Source organism: Lissotriton helveticus, chromosome 8 (assembly GCF_964261635.1).
Source record: "Lissotriton helveticus chromosome 8, aLisHel1.1, whole genome shotgun sequence".
NCBI classification, from domain to species: Eukaryota; Metazoa; Chordata; class Amphibia; order Caudata; family Salamandridae; genus Lissotriton; species Lissotriton helveticus.
Genome location: NC_136069.1, coordinates 950,873,857 through 950,897,378, shown reverse-complemented (window position 1 = coordinate 950,897,378; position 23,522 = coordinate 950,873,857). Strand labels below are relative to the sequence as shown.

Sequence of the window (23,522 nt, the reverse complement as noted above, 5' to 3'; positions counted from 1 at the left end):
TGATTGGAGGTTCGGGTGTTGCACCTGACCGTTGGACATTGTTAAGAGGTTCGGGTGCTGCCTCAGACGGATCGGTGACCTGATGGAAAGTCGAAGTAGATCCGAGAACCAGTGTTGTCTCGGCCAGAACGGGGCAATCAGGATTAGGGTACATGGCTCCGCCTTCATCTTCCTGAGGAGCCTCGGGATCATTGGAAACGGAGGAAAGGCGTACGCAAACGCGCTGGACCATCCGATGGAGAATGCATTCCCCAGAGACCCTTGTTGGGGATGCCAGCTTGCGTAGTGCGGACATTTGGTGTTTTCTTTGGTGGCAAACAGGTCGATGTTCGGGACTCCCCATTGAAAGAAGACGTGTTCCAGGGCGTTGTCGCTCAGCTCCCACTCGTGGGAGAGGGATCTTTGCCTGCTCAGGGCATCCGCGATAGTATTGTCTTTTCCGGGGACATAGTCCGCCTTGAGTTGGATCCCGTGTAACACCAGCCAGTTCCAGATTTTCTGCGATTCGCGTGATAGAGAGAGCGAACGCGTTCCCCCCTGTTTGTTGAGGTAGTGCATCGTCGTGGTGTTGTCCGTTTTGACGAGCACTGGGGAGTTCTGGATGCGTGGCAGGAATGCCTGTAGAGCAAGATATACCGCCCTCAGCTCCAAGAGATTTATGTGGAGCAGTTTTTCCTGAGAGTCCCACTTGCCGCTGATTCGAAGATCTTGTAGAACGGCGCCCCATCCTTCCAAGGAGGCGTCCGTGGTGATCACCAGAGGTGTCGCCGGAAGGAGAAACGGTAATCCTACATTCAGATTTTTTCGATTCCTCCACCAAGCTAGGCTTGTGGACATTTTTGGTGTGATTCGCACAATGTCCTCGAAAGAGCCAGTGCTTTGGGTCCATTGGGTTGCGAGAGCTTCCTGCAATGGGCGCATCCTGAGTCGGCAGTGAGGGATAAGGAGTATGCACGAAGACATCATTCCCATGAGGGATGTGTAAGTGCGCACTTTGATGTATGTTTTTGTCGCCACAGCCGTGGCCAGAGATAGTATCTTGTCCGCCCTCTCCTTCGAGGGAAAGGCCTTCACGCACTCCGTGTCCAGGATAGCCCCTAGGAAGGTGATCCTTGTCGTAGGGGTGGTGCAGGATTTTTTGAGATTGATGGTTAATCCTAGCCTCTGAAAAAGATTGGTGCAGGCGCAGGAGGATGCTGCCGCGTCCTCGGCTGAGGGTGCTTTCACCAGCCAGTCGTCTAGGTAAGGGAAGACTTGGTGACCCAACTACTTCGTGAAGATCCGCGGCGCGGACTTGAGGCCAAATGGTAGGACTCTGAACTGATAATGTCGGCCCGCCACCTCGAACCGCAGGAACTTTCTGTGACGCTTGAGGATGGGGATGTGGTAGTAGGCATCCTGGAGATCTAAGGATGTCATGAAATCTCCTTGTTCGAGAGTGCCCAGGATTTCTTGAATCGTCACCATCCTGAACGATTGGCTCCGTAGGAAGGCATTGAGTGCCCGAAGGTCTAGAATGGGCCTCCACTTGTCCTCTTTCTGTCTTACAAGAAAGAAGTGTGAATAAAACCCCTTCCCCTTCTGGGATGCTGGAACTCGTTCGATTGCTCTTTTTTGTAGCATTATAGCGAGTTCTAGGGTAAGGAGCCGTAGATGTTTGTGCGTCCGTCTTTTGGGAGGTGTGTTGGGAGGCAGGGATGTGAACTCGAGAGAGTGTCCGAATCTTATAATTTGGAGAACCCATCGGTCCGTGGTGATGTGTTGCCAATTGTCGAGGAAATGGGTCAGTTTTCCTCCAATTTGAAAGGATGTAGAGGGTGGTGGGACTGGCTGGAGTAATCGGTCACTGGCGTCCGCCAGCGCCCCTTTTGGAATTCCTGCCCCTGAAGGTAGATCGTCCGTATGAAGATTGACGGGCTTGTTGTTGTTTATGCTGGTATTGATTTTTGTTGGTAGAGGAATACGAGGACCGGTTCTGGTAGGAACCGCGATAAGAGGACTGACCTCTGGATCGGTTTCCTCGAAAGGACTGGTTCCGGGACTGTAACGTGCCTAGCGCCCTTGCAGTGTCGGTGTCCTTCTTGATAGTTTGCAGTGCCTCGTCGATCTTGTCCCCAAAGAGATGCTGGCCGTCGAAGGGCATGTCCAGCACCTTCAATTGTACTTCCTGGCGGAACGACGTCGCCTTCAGCCATCCTTGACGGCGTAGCACAGCCGCTCCGGCTAGTTGACGGAAGCCAGTCATGGCTGCATCTATCGCGCAGTCAATTATTTCCGCCGCCGAAGATTGACCTTCCGACAGGAGAGCCTTGACCTCCCCCTTTACGGCATCAGGCAGTTCCTTCAGGTATGGGGCTATGTCCTCCCAGAGTTGGCGATTGTAGCTCCCCAACAAGGCAATGGAGTTCGCGATCTTGATGGTCATGGCCGACGTGGACGTGAATCTCTTCCCTATCGTGTCCAGCTTCCTGCCTTCCTTGTCCGGAGGAGCGGACAGTGGGGAGGAAGGGTTGCGGGAGTGTTTCTGGGCCGCCTGCGTGACCACCGAGTCAGGTTTTGGGTGCCCGTTGAGGCAAGCCGCCGCCTTAAGTAGGGCTTTATATTTCTTGTCCAGGCGCGGAACAACCGCAGGCACGGAAGCGGGTGTCAGCATCAATTTCTTGCCCTGTTCCCACAAGAACTCTATGATTGGAATAGATTTGGTTGCCTTTTGTGTCTGCTCTTTGAAGTCATGCAGGAAGCAGTCCGTTTCCGTTGATTCCACTACCATATGGAATCTCTTCGCTGCCCGTTCCACAAGTTTGTGGAAGCCTGCTATGTCCACAGGCGGCGAATCCGCCTGTCGCGGTTCAGGTGAAGCCGGGGATGGCGCTACATACTCGTCATCTCCATACTCGTTATCTCCATCCTGGTCCGAGTGGACCGAGTGGACTTCCTGGACCTCTCCTTCCTCCAATTCTTCCTCCTCCTCGTCGTCGTCCGAGGAGTCCATCACCTGAGGCTGGGTCTCACGGTGGGTTTGGGGGTGAGTTTGAGACCGTTTTGGGGCAGACGCTGGTGTATGGTCTACCGGTGTCTGATGACCACTGTCCGCATCCGGGAATCTTTGCTTGTAGTCCTGCACAAGGAACCGCAGGTCATTGACCAGAGTCGCCGGTAGGCATATCATGGGGGTGACCTCCGTGCGGACACTAGTGTGGATGGAGTGTTCCTGAAAAGTTAGGTCCTCCTGCTCCTCATCGGTGCTTTGGCACTTGACGTTGAGGTCCGAGATGGAGGTAGCTGGACCCATGTGGTCATCCTCTTCGGATTCCTCACTTTGGAAGATGTCGTGAGGTGGTTGCATCTCCACTTTGCTCGGAGACGTGGTTTCCGGGGTAATTTGCGTTTTTCTAGACTTGCTAGACGCAGCATGTGTTCCTGTCGACGTCGAGTGCGTCGTCGACGGCGGTGGCATGAGGGTCGGCATCTCTACCAGGTCGGATTTTTTCCATGGTTCCGATGCCGTCTCCGACGACGAGTCTGTCGGCGTCGTCGACGACGACGGTCCCTTCGTCGACGGTCCCTTCGTCGACGGTCCCTTCGTCGACGGTCCCTTCGTCGACGGTCCCTTCGTCGACGGTCCCTTCGTCGACGGTCCCTTCGTCGACGGTCCCTTCGTCGACGGTCCCTTCGTCGACGGTCCCTTCGTCGACGGTCCCTTCGTCGACGGTTCCTTCGTCGACGGTGTCGTCGTCGACTGCGTGGACGACTGTACCTTGGTCGTCGACGACTTCGATGACGATGTTGTCGTCGTCGGTGTCGGTGTCGTCGTCGGTACCTTAGTCGACGGCGAGCCCGCCGTCGACGGTGTCTTCGTCGTCGACGTCTGTGAGTTCTTCGACGACGGTGGGCTCGTTAATGACGATGCCGTCGTCGATGGTGTGGTTCTCGTCGTCGACAGGGTCTTCGTCGTCGATTGCAGTAATATAATAGAGGAAACAGGTCTACCTGATGATGTTGAGGAAGTAGTCGTCGTCGTCGACGCTGAAGGCGATGACGCTGATGTCGTCGACACAGTGGTTGTGACAGAGGTTGTTTTGTGGGTCTGTCTGGTAGACGATGGAGCAGGCCTTTTGAAGGTGTGATCAGCCTGAACAGACACTGAAGATGACGTAGATCTTGCCTCTGAAGACTTTTTTGTCTTCGTAGGAGGAGTGTCTGAGGGGCCCGGGGAAGATACCCTAGGCCTCTTTTTAGAGACTTCTGAGCTTTTGGAAACACTGCTCTCAGAAGATTCAAGATTGTCTCTGTCCTTCAGCCTGTCCAGCCAGATGAGAAGGCGTCCTTCCCTGTCTCTCACAGTCTTTTTAGGGAAAGACCTACAGATCCTGCACTTGTCCGAGACATGATCTGGGTAAAGGCAGTACAAGCATAGCTCATGCTTATCATCCACATGGATCCTCTTCTTCCCACAGGAAGAGCAGGCCCTGAACAGGGCTTTCTTCTGTGACTCCGACATGGAAGAAGTTTGTGGAAAGAAGCCACTTACTGCAAACAGTGTAGTGAAGAATCCTTGAAGGGTTGGGAGAGCGAGGAATCACTTTTGAAGAAAGTTAGATGATTATAAGTAATCTTGAGCAGAGCTCAAGCTGGAGACTCCCTAGCACAACGTGCGGTAGAAAATCTGAGGGACTGGGGCTCCTCCCAGGGAGGTCCTAGAGGGAGGTCGGAGCTGATTGGCTGACTGTAAGAGTTTGGTCCTTTTTTACATAAGGACAAGGAAAGGCCACTAAGGGGAGACCCTTGGGCCTATTTTCTCTATGTATGTCTATAGGACATTACTTTTTTATTTACCGGAGGCTCCCGTCTCGACGACGGGGAATGATTCAGGCATGTGAATCTATGAAAGACACCCAAATACTGGATAATGTACAGCTTGGTCTCACCGACGCCGTCTGCACGATCGTCATCGAGCCGCTGCCTGCACTGCATCAAGAGGCACCGCAGCCCACACCACCTCGCTTCACTTCGCTGGCCTGGTCTCACCGACACGGTCGCCGCTGGCTTGTCACCCGTGACCGCCTCGTCACACACAGCTGACCTATCCGGCTCCGCCAGCGCCAATTCCCACCAACCGTCTCGGTCGCTTGCATCTCAAACTGCCAGCACTGCATCGAGCACCGCCTCGCCCTGCACGCCTTGGTCTCACCGACGCTGTCTGCACGATTGTCACCGAGCCACTGCCTGCACCACATCGAGAGGACATCGCGCCCTGCACTGCTTCCACTTTGCACCTTAACTGCGACGGACGCCACGACCGGCTCTGTCACCTACACCGCACCCTGCCAGCACCGCTTTGAGCACCGCCTCGCCCTGCACCGCAAGCCTTGGTCTCACCGACGCTGTCTGGATGATCATCACCGAGCCGCTGCTCGCACTGCAGCGAGAGGACACTGCATCGAGAGGACACTGCACCTTGCACCACTTCCACTTTGCATCGCAACCGCGACGGATGCAAAGACCGACTCACCTCCGTGTGAGCCGCACTAAGAAAGGTACTGTTAACGAGTCTGTTCAGGCTGTTGCTGGCCCGTACCGACGCAGTCAGCTGGAACTGCGAGACTGTTGCTTTCAGCATCACAGTGGGCTCGAATCGAGCTACCGACTCATACGAACTGTGTTTTCAACGTATTTTTGCAATTTAAAGACATCTTGCAAACTACTTTTAAAGTACTGTATGGTGGATTTTTATCGTATTTGGTCTTGTTTTAAGTATATAAGAATATAGGAAATTTTTCTAAACTGGCGTGGTTTTCTTTTGTAGTGCTTACACTGTATTACTGTTGGTTATGTACAAATGCTTTACACACTGCCTCTGAGATAAGCCTGACTGCTCGTGCCAAGCTACCAAGGGGGTAAGCAGGGGTTATTTTAGGAGTGTAACGCACTTATCCTGACTAGGAAGAAGGGTCCCTACTTGGACAAAGGTACAAGCCCTTGCCAACTAGAGACCCCCATTTGTAACAGCAACTCATTGCAGGGCTAGAGACAACAAGGAGAGTTTGGCCTGAAATAGTTTAATGTTCAGGGTCTAGCACCAAGCTACAAAAGTGTCCCAGAGACCAGCATACACTAATTTTGTTTAAGGACGCCTTGCTGCTAAGATCGCATTTAGAACCTCAAAAGAGAGGCTGAATGCAGTCTAATAGCTCTGCTCAATCTCCAAGTATGGAGACGAAGACTGTATGTCCAGTTTCAAATCCTGCTCTGCAGTCTCAACAGAAGATCCTCCCAAAACAACAGCATGATCGGAGTACAGGTGCATGCCCAGTATTTCCAGATACACACTCTCCTGGTCCAATCAGATGTGACTAGGGTGACTTAGGCCCAGTTGTTCACGATCTTCTGAACGCAGAGAAGGAGAGGTAATGACTTAAAGGTGTACAGGACTCCAGAGTTCCACTTTAGGTTGAATGAGTGAGAGAGAGTCGCCTGGAAACTCTAGTGCACAAAAGTGTTGAGATTGTGTGTTCTTGGCTGTGGGGAGAAGATCAAGCCAAGGTTTCCTGTCATGGAAGATACCTTGAGTCACCTCTGAATGCAACTGCCACTCATGACCTGAAAGGCATCAGCAGCTGTCTTGGCAGTCTGAGATACTGTCTGGTTTCCCCAATGGCCTGTGGATCCAGAGACCTAGGCCATGAAAAGCCTGCAAAGTCTGCTGGGCTGCTGCATGGATGGGTATTGAAAACCTCTACCTTAGCCACTGAGGTAAGGGAACTGCTGGCAAACGGACGCATTTGAGCAGGTAGGTCAAAGGGGTGTGCGGTTTCCTGTCTGCCCTTTCACCAGAGGCAAGCGGAAAAGCCTGTAGACCACATTCAGACGGGTCTCCAGATTGTCACACTGGTGTCAATTGCCCGACTAAGGCAAGCTGTAGTCTCAAACCCACAAAATCATGAATTTCGTTGCATCACAACCATCCTGAATGGAATGCATAAGGGTGGGTGGCAAGTCATTCAGCACAGCAGGCAGGACGTGAGCAACCGAATCCTAAAGAGCAAGACCGTAGCCACCCAGTAGGCAGCTGGAATTACAGACCGCAATGATAGAATGGTGGAGGAGAACATGGGTTTTCTGAACGTTTCCAGACGACTGAATTCTCTATCCGATGGGGTGGTTGGGAAGACATTTGGGTTTACCTTGCTCGCGGATACCTGCACCATCAAACTAGGCAGCACAATTGCCTAGGAGGCACATTCATCAATAGTGGCCAGATGGAGAGACTAGTCAAGTGTCTAGAGATGTATCAAGTCAACTAGCAACTTGCAGCTCATCGTACCAGTTGCCCTCACTATGGGGTTGAGCAAGTTTGTCCCCCTACATCATAACGGTTTTCAGAATCTGTTCCAAAAAGATTGTGGATGATCTAGGCCCTTCTATGAGGCAAGGGCAATGTATCAGAGTCCAATGGGTTGCTAAAAAGCAGCAACCCAATGAGATTGGTTGTGCTACATTATCTGCCATTTGCTCTCCAGGGTCTAGAGTGGGTTGCGGCTTCAAGATCCGAATCAGCACTGAAGCAGATGTGGAGTTTGTACTGGGTCCAGAGGTTCCAGATGGTGCAGAGAGCTGCCCTGCCAGTGGAGTTCCAGGTGGAAGCCCTAAAGGTTCCTCGACTCCTGAGAGAGCCAGCAGCATGCTGAATAGACCCTGTATTAATGGATTAGCCGCAGCATCGCCACAGGGCTCAGAAATTGGGGTTGCCCAAGGGTAAGAGTCTGAATCAGCTCCAAAGGAGATAGAGTTCGGAAGAAAAGATCAAGATGCATGGTTGCTCCCTCATGCCTTCTCAGGAGGTAGACAATGGCGGGAAGGGGCAGAGTACTGTTTGGACTCTTCTTTTCTGACTTATCCAAGGACTATGTAACTAATTGACAGCAACGAAGATCTGCAGGGGGAACAAGACCTTCAGTTCAATGTGCAGGTTTCTGGTACTTTGTGATGTATCTATTTATTTTATTTAAGCAACTTGTAAAGCGCGCAAATACCCTTGGGTGTCTCGGCACTGCGGACTAAAAGGAAAGGCAGTGGAGCGAGTGACTTATTGGTTGAAGAGCCAGGTTTTTACTTGTTTCCTGAAGGCTAGCAGGGTAGGACTAGTCTTAATGTGATGGGGAAGCGCGTTCCACAATCTAGTGGTGGCGACTGTGAATCTTCTATCGCCCCATGAGGCTTTCTTAGTTCGTGTGACAATCAGCAGGTTGGCTGCTGAGGAGTTCAAGGGTCTACTGGGTGTGTAGGAGCAGAGAGCTTTCTTCAGAAACTCAGGTTCTGTGTTGTGGGTTGCCTTGTATGCAATGCATAACGCCTTGAATTTGGTTCTGCTTCTTATGGGCAGCCCCTGGAGCTGTCGCACCACCTTGGATATCGGCTTAAACTTGGGGGTGTCTGACAGAATCCTGGCGGCAGAGTTCTGCACCAGTTGTAGCTTACTCAGGACCCTTTCCTGGGCATTGATTAGGAGACCATTACAGTAGTCAACCTTCAACATAACCAGTGTGCTGATGAGAGTTCTACCAGCACTGATTGGGAGAAACAGTACTAGTTTTTTTATCATCCTAAGGACATAAAAGGCTGAGGAGACAACTGCGTTGGCGTGGTGTATGAAAGACAGCTTATCGTCAAACATAACACCCAGGTTAAAGATCTTTGTGACGGAGGACGGAGATGATCCCAGCTTCTCTGGCCACCATGTAGGGGACCAGCCAGGGGAGAGATTACCAAAGATAATCACCTCCGTCTGTCTAAGTTTAATTTGAGGCAATTGTTTGCCATCCATGCACTGATGGCCAACATTCCTTCTTGAAAGGTTGCCGCAACTGCCCCTCCATCATTGTGTACCGCTAGCACCAATTGCATATCATCACCGTAAGATGTTAGACCCATCCCGTGGGATTTGATAACCCACGCCAGGTCCAACACATATATGTTAAATAAGGTCGGACTCAGTGATGATCCTTGTGGCACACCACACGGGAGCCTAAATGGTGGGGAGTTGAAGTCACCGAGACTCATTAGCTGAGTCCGTCTGGATAGGAAAGAAGACAGAAGGGCTTTGGCCCTATGTCAGATGCCGATGGTCGATCAGGGTGGCGTGATCGATCGCGTCAAAGGCCACTGATAAATCCAACAGCACAAGAACCGTGGCACCACCATCCTGATGTCATCAGATGCTTTGATGAGGGCTGTCTCTGTACCATGGCCCCTTCTGAAGCCACATTGTGTCATCCAGTAGGTTGTTTTCATCAATTAACTGAGCTAGCTGAGTGTTCATGATTTTTTCAAAAAGATTTCCTGGAAATGGGAGACATGCAATTATCCTGTAGTTTTTGGTCTCTGCGGGGTCAATATTGTTCTTCCTCATCAGAGGCTTGATAATAGCCTTTTTCCAAATGGAAGGATAAGTGTCTGTGTGGAACATAGAGTTACAGATGTTTGCTAGGTTGGGGCCTATCAAGTCAGGGATCGATTTCAAAATAGATGGAGGGCAAGTGTCGTTAGGGGATCCAGATTGGACGATGGAAATTAGGTCTGTGATCTGTTCTAGTGAGACCTGGCTAAATTAAAAACGATTAGGAGTGATTTCATCATCACTGGGGTCGTCAGTCTGCTTGCCAACCTTAGTTTGGGCTGAGAAGATGGCGTAGATGTGGCTTACTTTTTCTTGAAAATAGCTGGCCAATTAATTACAGAGAATGTATAGCTTTGCCTCACAGTCCAATGGCCTTCGGATTGATCAAGTGGCAATCGCTACAGGTCTGAGTGGTGCTCCGACCCAAAGCACCAACAAGTCTGGTGGTGATTGTCACTTACATTTGTTTGTGACACTGCCTACAAGGTTTGAACACCATGGTCTTAGGAGGAAACATTTCCTATGTACACAGGTTATTTTAAGTACAGTTTAAGGAAACCATCATGAAGAGACATGGGGTAGCTTTGAAACCACAAAGCATGGCAAGAAATGAACTGACTGCATGCACGCATGGTGAATATATGAGGCCACGCACGTCCTTTTAGGAACTGACCGAATTGCTGTGGAGCAGCAATAAGTGACCTAGCGGCATACAATAATGCTAAAGATTTTTTGGATCCAGTAGGACGCCTGGGAAGTATTTAAAATGTGAGGACTATGCGGTTAGAAGTATCCATTAGAATTAGATTCCTCATGGTCAAAGGAGGTGTACATAAGAGTTAAGATTTTGAGCATTTTGTAAAGATTTTATTTGAAGTAGATGAAACTATGCTTAACACTTGCACCCTTAACACCCTTTTTGTAGTAGATACTTATTCCTTTGCAGCAAACACACTAGTAAGATTGAGTAGGGATTCTTTAGATACAGTTACATAGATCTCCTAGAGATCAGGAAGCTGAAGTGTATGGAGGTAGGCTTGTGCCAGTGTCCAGTCTCAATGTGCCTCTCAATTCTTACAATGCACATTTTCCATTCTATTAACACATGTATATGTATTAACTCAGCTATTGTTCAAATGCAAATAGGTTTATGTTGGCTCTTGTGACAAGGAAAAAAGTACGGTCATCTCTAAGCAGTGAAACATATATATGGAATCAGTAACTCTATGCTGGTCTTTGACCCTGGATTGTCCTCTGCTGCCGTTAGGCTAGGATCACATTATTGAAATATCACATACATGTAGGCTTCATAATCTGTACTGGTTTAAGGATTTGGTCAAATGTAAAGTTGCTAAAGCAATGTTCCTAGAGCTCAGACTGTAGAGGTGACTGGGGCTATTATAGCATTATTCATTTTAACCAAACACAACAAGTAGGAGATCAAAACACACTAATATTGCTGTTATTTGCCCCGTTTATTTGCTGGTTACAAAGGATTATCACTGCTAAACATTTGTACATAGAATATTATAGCGTGTATTTTTAACTTAACTATTTTCGTTCTCCCCTACAAAGACAGCGAAAGTTGTCTGTTTGCCAGAGGCCTAATATGAACTTACAGTGGAATTACATCCCACCGATTGCTTACTACTGGCTGGCTTTGTCAGTTTGATTTGCTTCCTTCTTATTACATGGATTGTCTTCCTTTTCTTGCGCTTGACTCTTTCCTGGAGCGCAGCCTCTTTATGCTCAATATGATAGTTTAGAATGGCTCATTTGTATCATTCTACTGCTCACATTTAGGGAACTAACGTCTTCTTTTTCAGTCAACACTTTGGGAAAGGTTATGCGATTTCTAGTCCTCTCCCTCATTTTTTTTTTTTTTAAATAATTTTTATTGTAAGCATACCTGTACAGGCCTTTACATATAGAAACAGCGTCATAAAAGCGAGCAGGTATACAGTGCGGCACGTCAACCAGTACACAGCCGTTATGCCCACAACCCGGGGGTTGGGCGGCGATGATGTCTCCGCTCTTTCATGCCTGACGGTCTAGATAGAGGAGTGGCTGTCTAACGGATCACGTGCATGCTTACTTTTATAGTCCTACCCAACTGTGCGCTAATACCCCCAACTCCCACCCCCTGCGCTATTCCTACACCTCCCCCCCCCCAAGCCCCTCCCCCCCCACCACCTCCCAACTAAGGCGTCTCTAACGGACATGTCTGGGGTACTGGTAAGAGCCCCCCTGCATTACTGCTGCTACTGGGCGCTCAACTGGCCTCTACCACCCTGTCTACGTCGGGGGCCTCCTCCTCTTCGTTAGCCTCAGTATCCCTGAGTGCTTGAACCATCACTTCCCATGAGGTCGCAGTGTCTGCTGCAGTTTGGGTAGGGGTCCTGCGCGCCAGCTGGTACCTATGTGTGCTGTCAGCCGCAGCCCATTTTAGAAATTCCTGCCGCCACCTCCGTGGAGTCGGCCCCACCTTCGCCTTCCAGTTCCTAGTGATCTCCCTCTTAGCCACCATCAACCCCATATCGATGAATTTGCTCGTGAGTTTGGTCTTGGGGGTATGGGGGAACCAATGCAAGAGACATTCCGCCGGTCCATAGTCTATGGTCCTATCTGTCACCTCATTCAATACTTCCCCTATTTCCTGCCAGTAATCCCGAAGGGCCGGGCACGCCCATAGCATATGCACTAATTCCGCCCCTTCCTCCGGGCACCGGGGACAAGTTGCTGTTACCGCCCCGAAATACCGCCTGATCCTCCCCGGGGTCATGTACGCCCTGTGTAATGTGTAATAGTGGATTAATTGGAAGCGAGCGTTTCTCGTGCTGTTGCGAGCCCTACGGATTAGCTGTGCCCACGTTATGTCGGGTATGTCCCTACCCAGGTCCGCCTCCCACTTGGTTTTTAGGGCTGGAAGGGGGGGAGCAGCCTCTCTAACCATTCGGTTGTATAGGCACGTTACCGCCTTGATCGTGCCCGCCGCCATCATAGTGTACTGGAACGCTGCCGCCGTCCCAGGTTCCTCAAGGCCTGCCCCCCATTGGGCCTGTATTGCTCTGGTCACCGCCGCATGAAGCAAGAATCCCCCTCTCGGGACATCAAAGCGGTCCATGAACTCCTGGAACGGGAGCAGCGCGCCATTTTCGTAGAGGTCCCCGACCACCTGTACTCCCGCCTCTTCCCACCCCTGAAGCTGCGACCAGTCGCCCCCATGTGGCAAAGCCGTGAGCATGCCCAGAGGGATCTCCGGCGCGTATGGGCGCCGAACCCCTGCCCTCCTCTGCACTCTGTTCCAGCATTGTCGGTACGTGCGCTGTTCCAGCGATAAATCCCGACTGTCCAGCCGCTGCTGGAGGGTAATATACGCTAGGATGTGTCTGGGTGTTCCCCGCAAGCTGCCGTCCTCCGGGCCCCGATATACTCTCGCCACCTCTTGCGTGAAGATCTGTAGTTGGGCTGCAAGATAATAAAGTTCAAAGTCTGGCACCGCCAGTCCCCCCTCATCTTTCGGGCGAGAAAGCGTGGCGAGCGCCACTCTGCAGCGCCCCGCTCCCCAAATAAACGTTGTTACCAGAGATTTAAGCAGCCGAAAGAAGGAGCTGGGTAGCCAGATCGGGAGCGTCCGGAAGTAATATAACAGTCTCGGCAGGGCAACCATCTTTAGCAAAGAGATTCGGCCCGCCACCGATAGTGGCAGCGTGGCCCAAAAGGCCATGCAGCCCCGCAGTCCTCGCACGCATCTTCCCAGGTTGCCCTCAAACAGGGCCTCCGCCGTGTGGTAAATGTGGACCCCCAGGTACTTGATGCAGGCGGGTTCCCAGGCCGCCTCCGACCGGTGTCGTGGCTGGGCCGCGCCCTCCTGCAGCGGGAAAAGACTCGTCTTGGGCCAGTTGACCCTCAGGCCCGACAGTTCTCCAAAGCGTCCTAGCAACGCTTCCGCTCCCTGCAGGTCCTCATCGCCGTCGCGGAGGAATAGCAGTAAATCGTCGGCATACAGCGAAATAAAATGCTGTCCGTCTCTAGCTCGCACTCCCCGGAAATGCCGCCCCGTCCGGGCCTCAGCCGCCAATGGCTCTATGGCCAACGCAAATAAAAGCGGCGATAGGGAACAGCCCTGCCGAGTACCACGTTCTACCGGGTAGCGGAGGGACACCGTCGCCCCTACTCTCACCCTCGCTAATGCCTCCGCATACAGGACTTTCGTCCAATGAATATAGCCCGGACCCAGCCCAAACCGCTCCATCACAGCATAGAGGTAGTCCCACTCCAGGCTGTCGAAGGCTTTCTCAATGTCGACCGAGAGGACCAGCTCCGTCCCAGCCCCGCCGACCAGCCCGTCCATGAGGCGGACAAGCCTCCTGATGTTTATGGTGGTGTTGCGCGTCGGTATAAAACCGTTCTGGTCCTCATGTACCAGGCTCGTCATGTGAGGTAGGAGCCTCGCCGCTAGTATGGAGCTCAGGATCTTATAATCTGCGGTGAGCATGGAAAGTGGGCGATAGGACGCGGGGTCGCCACCCTCTCTGCCAGGCTTCAGCAGTGGGACCACTAACGCCTCCCGCATTGACTGAGGCAGCCGGCCCGCGTCCTTGGCCTCTTTATACACGATCAGTAGTCGTGGTGCCAGAACGTCTAGGTACTTACTATAGAACTCTATGGGGAGCCCGTCGATACCCGGCGATTTATTCCGTGCCATGCGCCGCACCGCCGCCTTGATCTCTGCTAGCGCGACGTCCGAGCCCAGATCCTTTGCCTGTTCCGCCTCCAGCCGTGGGAGGGGCAATCCAGATAAGAAGGGTTCCGCCAGCTCCATCCTGTCGCCTGGGGAGCTCCTGTAGAGGCCCTCGTAATACGTCTGGAAGCCGTCGACTATGCCCAGCTGAGTGTGTTGCACCGCGCCCGCCGCATCCCTTAGTTGGAGTATGGGGGAGCATCTTCGAGTGGGGTTCGAGAGCCACGCTAGGAGGGTGCCCGCCTTATCGCCCTCCACGTGGGAGCGCAGTACATAGCGCTTATGGTCGAAGGCTCGGAGCCGCTCCACTTCAACGGCTACTGCCTCCCTGGCCGTGCAGAGCGTCTCCTGGAGCTCAGGGCGCCCTGGCCGCTCCTTCTCCACCTCCCTCAGCCTGGTATCCGCCTTGGCCAAATCGCCCAACAACACCTTCCTCACGCCCACATAATCCCTAATGCAGATGCCCCTGACTACTACTTTAAAGGCGTCCCACTCCGTCGCCCTAGTGGATGCCGTACCTTCATTCTCCGCGAAGTATTGAGCCACCCCCTCCGCTAGGGCCGCTCCGAAGAGGGGGTCCTCTAGGGTCTCAGGCCGCAGTTTCCAGGTAGGGACCCTGGGTGGTTCTGCCACCCACGCTAGCCGGATCAATAGCGGATTATGGTCTGAAATCGTTCTCGTCAGGTACTCAGACCCCGTAACGTGTGGCAACACCCCTCTGGAGCAGAGTATCGTGTCCAGCCGGACATGTAAGTCGTGGAGCCCGGAGAAAAAGGAATAGTCCCGGTCAGTCGGGTGCTGTCCGCGCCAGACATCCACTAGTTCCCAACTTTCCTGCCACTCCCTTCTGCCCTTAGATAGCCTGTGGACCGGGGAATCGCGCAAGGGGGGGTGGGACCTATCCAAAGAGGGGTCCGCAATGGAGTTAAAGTCGCCCCCCAGAAGGATCGGGCCCACCAGGGAGTGAGCCAGTCGCCCCGAAAGCGACGTGAAGAAGGCCAGCTGGTCCACATTTGGGGCATATATACTAGCCAGGGTAACCTCTCTACCTTCCAGCTTCCCTTCCACCACCACATACCTCCCTTCCTGGTCTATCCACTGGCGCGTTAGCTGGAAAGGTGTGCCTGCTCTAATCCATATTAGTACCCCCCTAGCATAGGCTGAATAGCTGGTGTGGTAAACCTGCCCCCGCCATCTCCTCTGTAGCGCCGCCCCCTCCTGCCGTGTGAGATGTGTCTCCTGAAGCATCGCGATGTGCACTCCCCGTCGTACTAAATAGGCATGCACCTTGTGTCTGCGCTGCATAGTATGTAGGCCCCGCACATTCCAGGTGATACAGTTCAACTTTTGCACATTAGCCATTGTCCCAGTGATCTGGTCGAAATCTTCCCTCCCGTCCGCGCCCGTCGGTGGTGGTGGTGCCCCCCCTGAACAAAACAAAACATCCCAACAGTCCTACCCACGGTGTACCCAGGGTCAACACCTGCAAGAAGAACAAACAATCCCCAACTGTGGAACCCCCCCCCACCCCCAGAATAGGCCCCAATATCACGATACTAGTTCCCATCCAAACTCCCACACCTGAGTGACCCAGGTCTCGACTACACAGCTGCAGCCGTGGGTGCCTTAAGGGCCTACGGAGCGCGGACTCGGCCCGAGGGGTGCTGCGCCACCCAACTCCCTGCCCCCTCCCCAGTTCCACATGTCCTCCCCGCTTTGAGCCCTCTGGCGTGCCCCGGTCCCCGCTATACTCGTGGGCATGGGTCCACTTCCCAGCACCCAAACTTTACCCATCGTGTCCTGCCAGTGTTTCAGACATTCAGGATCTCGTCCGCCGTTTGCGGTGTCACCAGCGGCCCTCCAGTCCGAAGAATCCCAGAAAGGTCCGATTCTGAGCCCGAGGCCGATGCAAGAGTGTCCGAGTCCGTGGCCCCTCTGGAGTCGGGGCCTTCCGCCCGAGCCTGCTTCTCCACTTCCTGTAATGCAGCCCGCCGTTCCGTTTCAGTCTGGGAGGCCGTCGGTCCTAGCTTCCCCCTCCCTCGCTTCCTCAGCCTCTGTGATTTCCGCAGCCGTGCCGGTGAGCGTTCTCGCTCCTTCTCCCGTTCCTCTCGCGCCTTGGCTCCGTCGGTGCCAGCTTTGTATGTCTCCCACCAGTCCCAGGCCTCTGCCGACGTGCTAAAGAAGACCGCCTTGTCGTCCACCACGACTCGCAGCCTGGCAGGGAAAAGTAATGAGTAGGCAATCCCTTCAGTCCGCAGCTCTTTTTTGATTGTGAGGAAGGAGGCCCGCTGTTTCTGTGTCTCAAAAGTGAAATCCGGAAAAAGTGTAACTCTGCTGTTCGCAATTTGAAAGGGGCCATCCTCCCGAGCCCTCCGCAGGAGAAGATCTCTGTCCCTGTGGTGGAGCACCTTGGCTATTATCGGTCTGGGCGGAAGCCCGGGCTTGGGAGGACCCGAGGGGACCCTGTGGGCCCGCTCCAGAGTGAAAAATGGCGAAAGTCCCTCCGGTGCCACCACTGTTTTTAGCCATCCCTCCATGTAGGCAACCATGTCCATTGCTCCCTCCGTCTCCGGCACACCTACGACTCGCACATTGCCGCGCCGGCTCCTATTTTCAGCGTCTTCCGCCCGCCGTTCCAGGGTGCGTATGCGATCCAGGGCCTCCATTAGCTGTCTCTCGGTCGCCTTATGGGCCGGCGCTAGCTCCTTGATCACCGTCTCGGCCTCCTTGACCCTGTCTTTTAGCTTGTCGTGGTCCGCCCGGAGCAAGCCCAGCCCCGATGCCACCTGCGCTATATCATTGTGGAGTGCTTCTCGGGTGGCCGTTATGGCCTCCAGTATTCGATCTTGCAACCGCTGCAGGTCTGTCTGCTCGGTGGGGCCCCCCTCCGCCGCCCCAGAAGTCGCCGCCTCCTCCGCCTTGGTTTTTGGCTTCCCCATCGCAGTAGGCCTCGCCACTACCGACCTCCCCTGCAGTCCGCTGTGCTCCGGGCCCCTGCCACGTGGCCCTCTCCTGTGCGCTATGGGGTGGCTCTGCGCCGAGGTCGTGCACCAGAGGATCGTCCGCCTCGTGGCTCGTCCCCCGGGGCCTGTGGTTGCCCGCTCCTACCCCCCTGGGCTAGTGCGCTTGGTGTATGTCGCCACAGGGGATCAGCGCCGCCGAGGATCCTCCACTAGGTTTTGGGCACCCCCGCTATGCCCCTGCACACCTCCCCAGCATCCGCAGCGAGGCGAGGGGGGGGGGGGGGAGGGGGGCCCCCAGTAATCCGCTCTGTGCACCGTTGCTCGTGGTGCACTGCCCAAAGTAGCCTCCCCTCACCTGCTGATGTGTCCTGGGCCCAGAGCTGGGGCGCCGGTCTACTGTCCGTCCTTGCCGCGGTGGGGGCCGTCTGCTCGCACCACTCGCTCCGGCTTCCTCGGGCGGATCTGCGCCTCCCGCGGTCGCGGTCTCCGCGCTCAGCTGCCGAGGGTGAAGGATCGGCCGCCACAGCAGGGGGATCGCCGCCCGGGGCCCCGAGCCGGCGATCGCGCTCAGCGCTCCGGCAGCGCGGATCCCCGCTTGTCCCCCGGAGTCCTAGATCTGCACCGCGGCCGCCATCTTTTGCGGCGCTCTCGGTCACTCCGCCCAGGTGGTCGCCGCAGTCGGCGGTCTGTCTGCCCACTGCGTAGCCGTTAGCCGGTCAGATGCCGCCCAGCCAGTCTCCGTGAAGGGTCAGTGCGGCGCCGGGGCACACCTTGGCTCTGCGGCCCCTTTTACAGGATGAATGTAGGGAATAGGCACGGAGCTCCGGGCTCACGCCGCCATTTCCCTCGGCGCTCAAGCCACGCCCCCGTCCTCTCCCTCATGTGCGCTTCCTTCTCAAACCCTACACAACAGGAACATCAAGAAACCTTATTCCACAGTAGCACTTGCGCTTTATCAGCTTGGTATGAGCTGGGAACTACAGAATCAAGATAGTATTAGAAAATGAGCTACAAAATAGGGAGTGACAATTCCAAGAATTATTAAAATTCTTACGTGGGGTTTTTATTTCTAGCCAGCAGGGTCCTTTGATCTTCCTGCTTAGTAGGAAAAGCTCCAGACTGGAAGTGTTTGTTCCAAAGACATGTGAAAAAGTCTCTCCACTCAGGTCCTTTGGTAGCGGAGGCAATTCCGCCTGGTGGTAGAGAGAAAAGAAAAGCATTAAGCATTCATAACAGTTTTAAAAAACAATGCACTATATAAAAGGGCATATAGGAGACTTCCAAACAAGTGAGGCAAGTGTATATCAGTCGAATCTCAGTGGATGACATCGAAGCATTATAACCTAGAATCAATTGCACATAAAGTTTAGTCTGAATGCTCATTTGCGTTGCAAAATAGGCATTTACAGTTTAAAACTTTCACACCCAGTCTTTTGTATGTTACAGACGGCAACACAATATTGACATTTCAAACTGCATCCTCTGGTTCCTAATCTTATTTGAAGTATCTTTTTGTGTGGACAAAAACAAATATTTCTCTCCGTTCAATTGTTCAACAAATATCATAGTGCTTTAAACGAATTGTTTTGCAACAAACAAGAAAATCGAGATGAAAAAGAGCAAATAAAGTGCTGAACGGATAAAGCAAATGGGACAGTTATATATCCAAATATTTACTAGGAATACGTTTATATCTCATACCAATAGAGAGGGTCTGCTATGCAGAGTATCAAGCTTAGACACCACCTTGCTGCCAAGGATGATCTCCCACAAAAACTTCAAATTACTAGTCCGTTGGCATCAATAAGTCACTTGAATGCGATTGACCCATAGGACAAGTTTAAATAACCAGAGAGATTAACCATTTTGAAGTACCAAGACAACAATATAGTTTCTGATAAAAGATTCAGAGGGATGGATTACAGGACAGGGATTGCTACATTGGAGATCTAAAGCTAGATAATAGTAAGTTATTAATCTCCAGAAAAACCTGTCCAAAAACCAAAGAACCCACATTTGCCCAATTTGGAGGAGATCAATCAATCAATCACAGTATTTATAAAGCGCACTACTCACCCGTGAGGGTCTCAAGGCGCTGAGGGGTGGGGCTGCTACTATTGCTCGAAGAGCCAGGTCTTGAGAAGCCTCCTGAAGGTGGTCAGGTCCTGGGTCTGCCGTGGTTGGGAGGGTGTTCCAGGTCTTGGCAGCAAAGAAGGAGAAGGATCTGCCTCCGGAAGTGGTCCATTGGATTCGAGGGACGGCGGCGAGGGCGAGATTAGCAGAGCGGAGCTGGCGGGCGGGGGTGTAGAAGTTGATTCTGCAGTTCAGGTAGGCTGGTCCGGAGTTGTGGAGTGCTTTGTGTGCGTGGGTGAGGAACTTGAAGGTGATCCTCTTGTTGACGGGGAGCCAGTGCAGGTCTCTTAGGTGGGGGTGATGTGGCTGCAACGTAGGAGGTTGAGGATCAGTCGGGCGAGGCGTTCTGGATGCTTTGTAGTCGCTGTAGGTGTTTGGTTGGAATTTCAGCGTAGAGTGCGTTGCTGCGAGTCTAGCCGGCTGCTGACGAGGGCTTGGGTCACCGTTCTCCTGGTTTCGATCGGGATCCACTTGTAGATCCTGTGAAGCCTGCGGAGGGTGTTGAAGCAGGAGGAGGAGACGGCGTTGACCTGCTTGGACATGGAGAGGGAGGAGTCGAGGATGAATACCAAGTTGTGTGCGTGGTCAGAGGGTATCGGTGCTGTTCCTAGTGTTGTCGGCCACCAGGAGTCGTCCCAGGCAGACGGGGTAGGGCCGAGGATGAGGACTTCCGTCTTGTCCGAGTTCAGCTTCAGGTGGCTGTTCCTCATCCACTCGGCGACAATCTTCATACCCTCGTGGAGGTTGGTTTTGGCAGTGTGTGGGTCCTTGGTGAGGGAGAGGATGAGCTGGGCGCCGTCGGCGTAGGAGATGATGTTTAGGTCGTGTTGGCGGGCCACTCGTGCGAGGGGGGCCATGTAGATGTTGAACAGCGTCGGGCTGAGGGATGAGCCCTTGGGTACACCGCAGATTAGGTTGGTTGCTTCGGCTTGGTAGGGTGGGAGGCGGACTCTCTGGGTTCTGCCGGAGAGGAAGGAAGTGGTCCAGTCCAGGGCTTTGTCCCGAATTCCAGCTTCTTAGAGGCGCATTCTTAGTGTGCGGTGGCAGACCGTGTCGAAGCCGGCCGATAGGTCCAGGAGGATGAGGGCAGAGGTTTCGCCGGTGTCTAGTTGGCGTCGGATGTCATCTGTGGCGGCGATGAGGGCTGTCTCGGTACTGTGGTTCCGTCTGAATCCGGATTGCGACGGGTCTAGGATGTTGTTGTCCTCGAGGTGGCGGGTCAGCTGTATGTTGGCGATCTTCTCAATGACCTTCGCCGGGAAAGGGAGCAGGGAGATGGGCCGGAAGTTTCTGAGGTCCTTGGGGTCCACCTGGGGCTTCTTGAGGAGGGCGTTTATTTCGGCGTGCTTCCAGCTTTCCAGGAATGCCGCTGAGTCGAAGGGGATGTTGATGACTTTTCGCAGTTGGGGTGCGATGGTAGCGTCTGCTTTGTTGAACACGTGATGTGGGCAGGGGTCGGCTGGTGATCCTGAGTGGATGGAATTCATGACCTTGCATGTTTCGTCGTCGTTGACATGGGCCCAGGAGGTCAGTGTGTTGGTGTCGTTCGGGGTGGGGTCTGTCGTGGTGGGTGGGACGTTGAAGCGGTCATGGATGTCGACGATCTTGCAGTGGAAGAAGGTGGCCAGTGAGTCGCACAGTTCTTCTGAGGGTGGGATGGTGTTGGAGAGTTCCTTCACGATGCTGAAGAGTTCTTTGCAATCGTGTGCGTTGTTGTCAAGGCGGGTTTTGAGGGAGGCTCCCTTGGTCGTTCTAATGAGTTGGTGGTGTCTGCGGGTGGCGTCCTTGAGGGCAGCGTGGTTGTCTGACGTGCGGTCTTGGACCCATTTCTCCTCTAGCTTCCGACATGTGTGCTTGGAGGTCTGGAGTTCTTCGGTGAACCAGGCAGCTTTCTTGCTGTGGTGGGTGATGGAGGGTTTCTTTAGCGGGGCGAGAGTGTTGGCGCAGTCTTAGATCCACTGTCTGAGGTTCTGAGTGGCGGAGTCTGGGTTGGTGGGGTCGCTAGGTGGGTTCAGGGCGAGGGCGGAGGTGAGCTGGTTCTCGGTGACACTGCCCCAGCAGCGACGAGGCAGCTGTTGGGTGTGGTGGTGCTTGGTTGCCTTCTTTAATGTGAAGTGGATGCATCGGTGGTCGGTCCAGTGGAGTTCGGTGGTGTGGTTGAAGGCAACGTGGGTGCTTGTGGAGGAGATGGGGTCGAGCGTGTGGCCAGCTTCGTGGGTGGGGTCGGTGATGAGTTGTGGGAATCCGAGGTTGGCGATCGGGGTGGCGGAGTTGGTGTCGTTCTTGAGGTGGTAGTTCAGGTCCCCGAGGATGTAGTCTGTGGAGGGGAGTGCATGGGTGCTGGCGAGGTTGGCGATGGAGTCGCTGAACAGGGCCCGGGGTCCGGGAGGTCTGTAGACGAGTGTTCCTCCGAGAGTGGTGTTGGGGTCGGTGTGGATCCGGAAGTGGAGGTGTTCGACGGAGTTGAGAGAGTCGTCTGCGAGGGTGTGGACCTGGAGTGTGGATTTGTGGACGATGGCTATTCCTCCTCCGATGCCGTGGGTGCGATCTCTGCGGGATATCTTGTATCCGTCTGGGATGGCTATGGCGATGTCAGGTGTCGAGGAGTCGTTCCACCAGGTCAAGGTGAGGAATGCTACGTCAGGTTCCGTTGTGTCGAGAAGGTCCCACAGCTCGATGGCGTGTTTGCGTGCGGAGCGGGTGTTGAGACGTATGCAGAGGAGGTGGTTGGGTCCGGTCCTTGGAGGTTTGGTGGTTCTGTCGCAGGAGAAGCTGCAGGTGTGGCAGCAGAAGGTTCCGTGGGTTCATTTCGGGGCAGCCTAGAAGCAGCTATGACCCCGGCTGGTGTTGAGAGCGATGAGGGTGTTGGCGTTGCGGGGGCGCAGGATCCAGGGGTTCTGGCGCTGGGCGCAGTCCTGGCTTGCCTTTGGCGCGCCATCGGGGCTTCCGCGCGGCGTCCTCCATAAAGGCAAAGTGGCGGGGCGGCCAATGGGAGGGACACAGAAGGCAAAAGGGGGCGGGCCGCAGGGGGGCAGCGGCCAGAGGGTGTATAGCGAGGCAAGGAGTGCTAAGGGCAACAAGTACAGTAAGCAGGAGCGCCAAGTATCGCTAAAGCAACCTAAACAACAAAGCAGAAAAATAAAGCAAACCTAAAACAGTCAGAAGCACAATGCAGGTAGGTAGCACAGGAGTACACCAGAGGCGAACTCACGGCAGCGGGGTCAGAGACACGCGCGCACCGGAGGAGCCGTGGTGAGCGATCTGACCTGCGAGCAAGGTCTAGGGTCACACTCACTGCCGAGCGGCGTCCTCCATAAAAGGACAAGTGGGAGGGAGGAGCAGCTGGGAGGCGGGAGCGGGCGGCCAATGGGAGGGACACAGAAGGCAAAAAGGGGCGGGCCGCAGGGGGGCAGCGGCGGGAGGCGGGTGGGTTATAGCGAGGCAAGGAGCGCTAGGGGCAACAAGTACAGTAAGCAGGAGCGCTAGGTAGCGCTAAAGCAACCTAAACTTCAAAGCAGAAAAATAAAGCAAACCTAAAACAGTCAGAAGTACAATGCAGGTAGGTAGCACAGGAGTACACCAGAGGCGAACTCACGGCAGCGGTGGCAGCGGGGTCAGAGACACACGCGCACAGGAGGAGCCGTGCGGCGGTGGGAGCGACCTGACCTGCGAGCAGGGTCAAGGGTCCCCTATGACATAGAAAACAATCAGAAGGAGATCCATAGGCGAACTTAAACTAAAAAATCAAAAGGGGGTGGAAGCACACTGCCTCACATTCCAGCACTCAGTACGCCCCACTGCATAACGGCAAAATGTGCTGGGATGCAAGGCAGTGAGCTCCCACACTCCTGTTTGAAAAGGCTCCCTTGGGCTACTGAGGTGATGAGCTCTGACTGATGCACCCGCACCCAGTGAGTAGTATAGAGACCTGAGAAGACTTTGGACAATGTTTCCAGCAGCCCCAAAACTACTTGCTGCTCTCTACTGAGCAAGGAATGACTCCATTAACACGTGATCTAGAGTTACACAAAACAGGCTGCACCAACATGGGTGAATAATTATCACTACTACTTAAGTGTTATCATGCACATTTACTATGATTCAATGGGGCACATTGAGCACTAGGATGTGAGGCACTGGGCTCCCACCCTCCTCCTATTTAGAAAAAAAACTCATTTGAGTTACAGCGCGGACGAGCTGGTTTGATGCACCTGCACCCAGTTAGGGGTAGAGACCGGAGAAGACTTTGGGCAACATTTCTAGCTCCCCCAAAACGACTGGTTCT

General features: G+C 53.7%; 1 protein-coding gene across 1 annotated transcript in view; it reads right to left on the bottom strand.

The window, feature by feature from the left end:
* Window positions 1–23,522, bottom strand: part of POLA1 (DNA polymerase alpha 1, catalytic subunit) — a 1,864,208-nt gene that overhangs the window by 1,523,728 nt on the left and 316,958 nt on the right. The window contains exon 14 of the mRNA XM_078657805.1: window positions 18,159–18,297. Within this exon, the coding sequence (XP_078513931.1) occupies window positions 18,159–18,297 (139 nt within the window). The remainder of the gene's footprint in view (window positions 1–18,158; window positions 18,298–23,522) is intronic.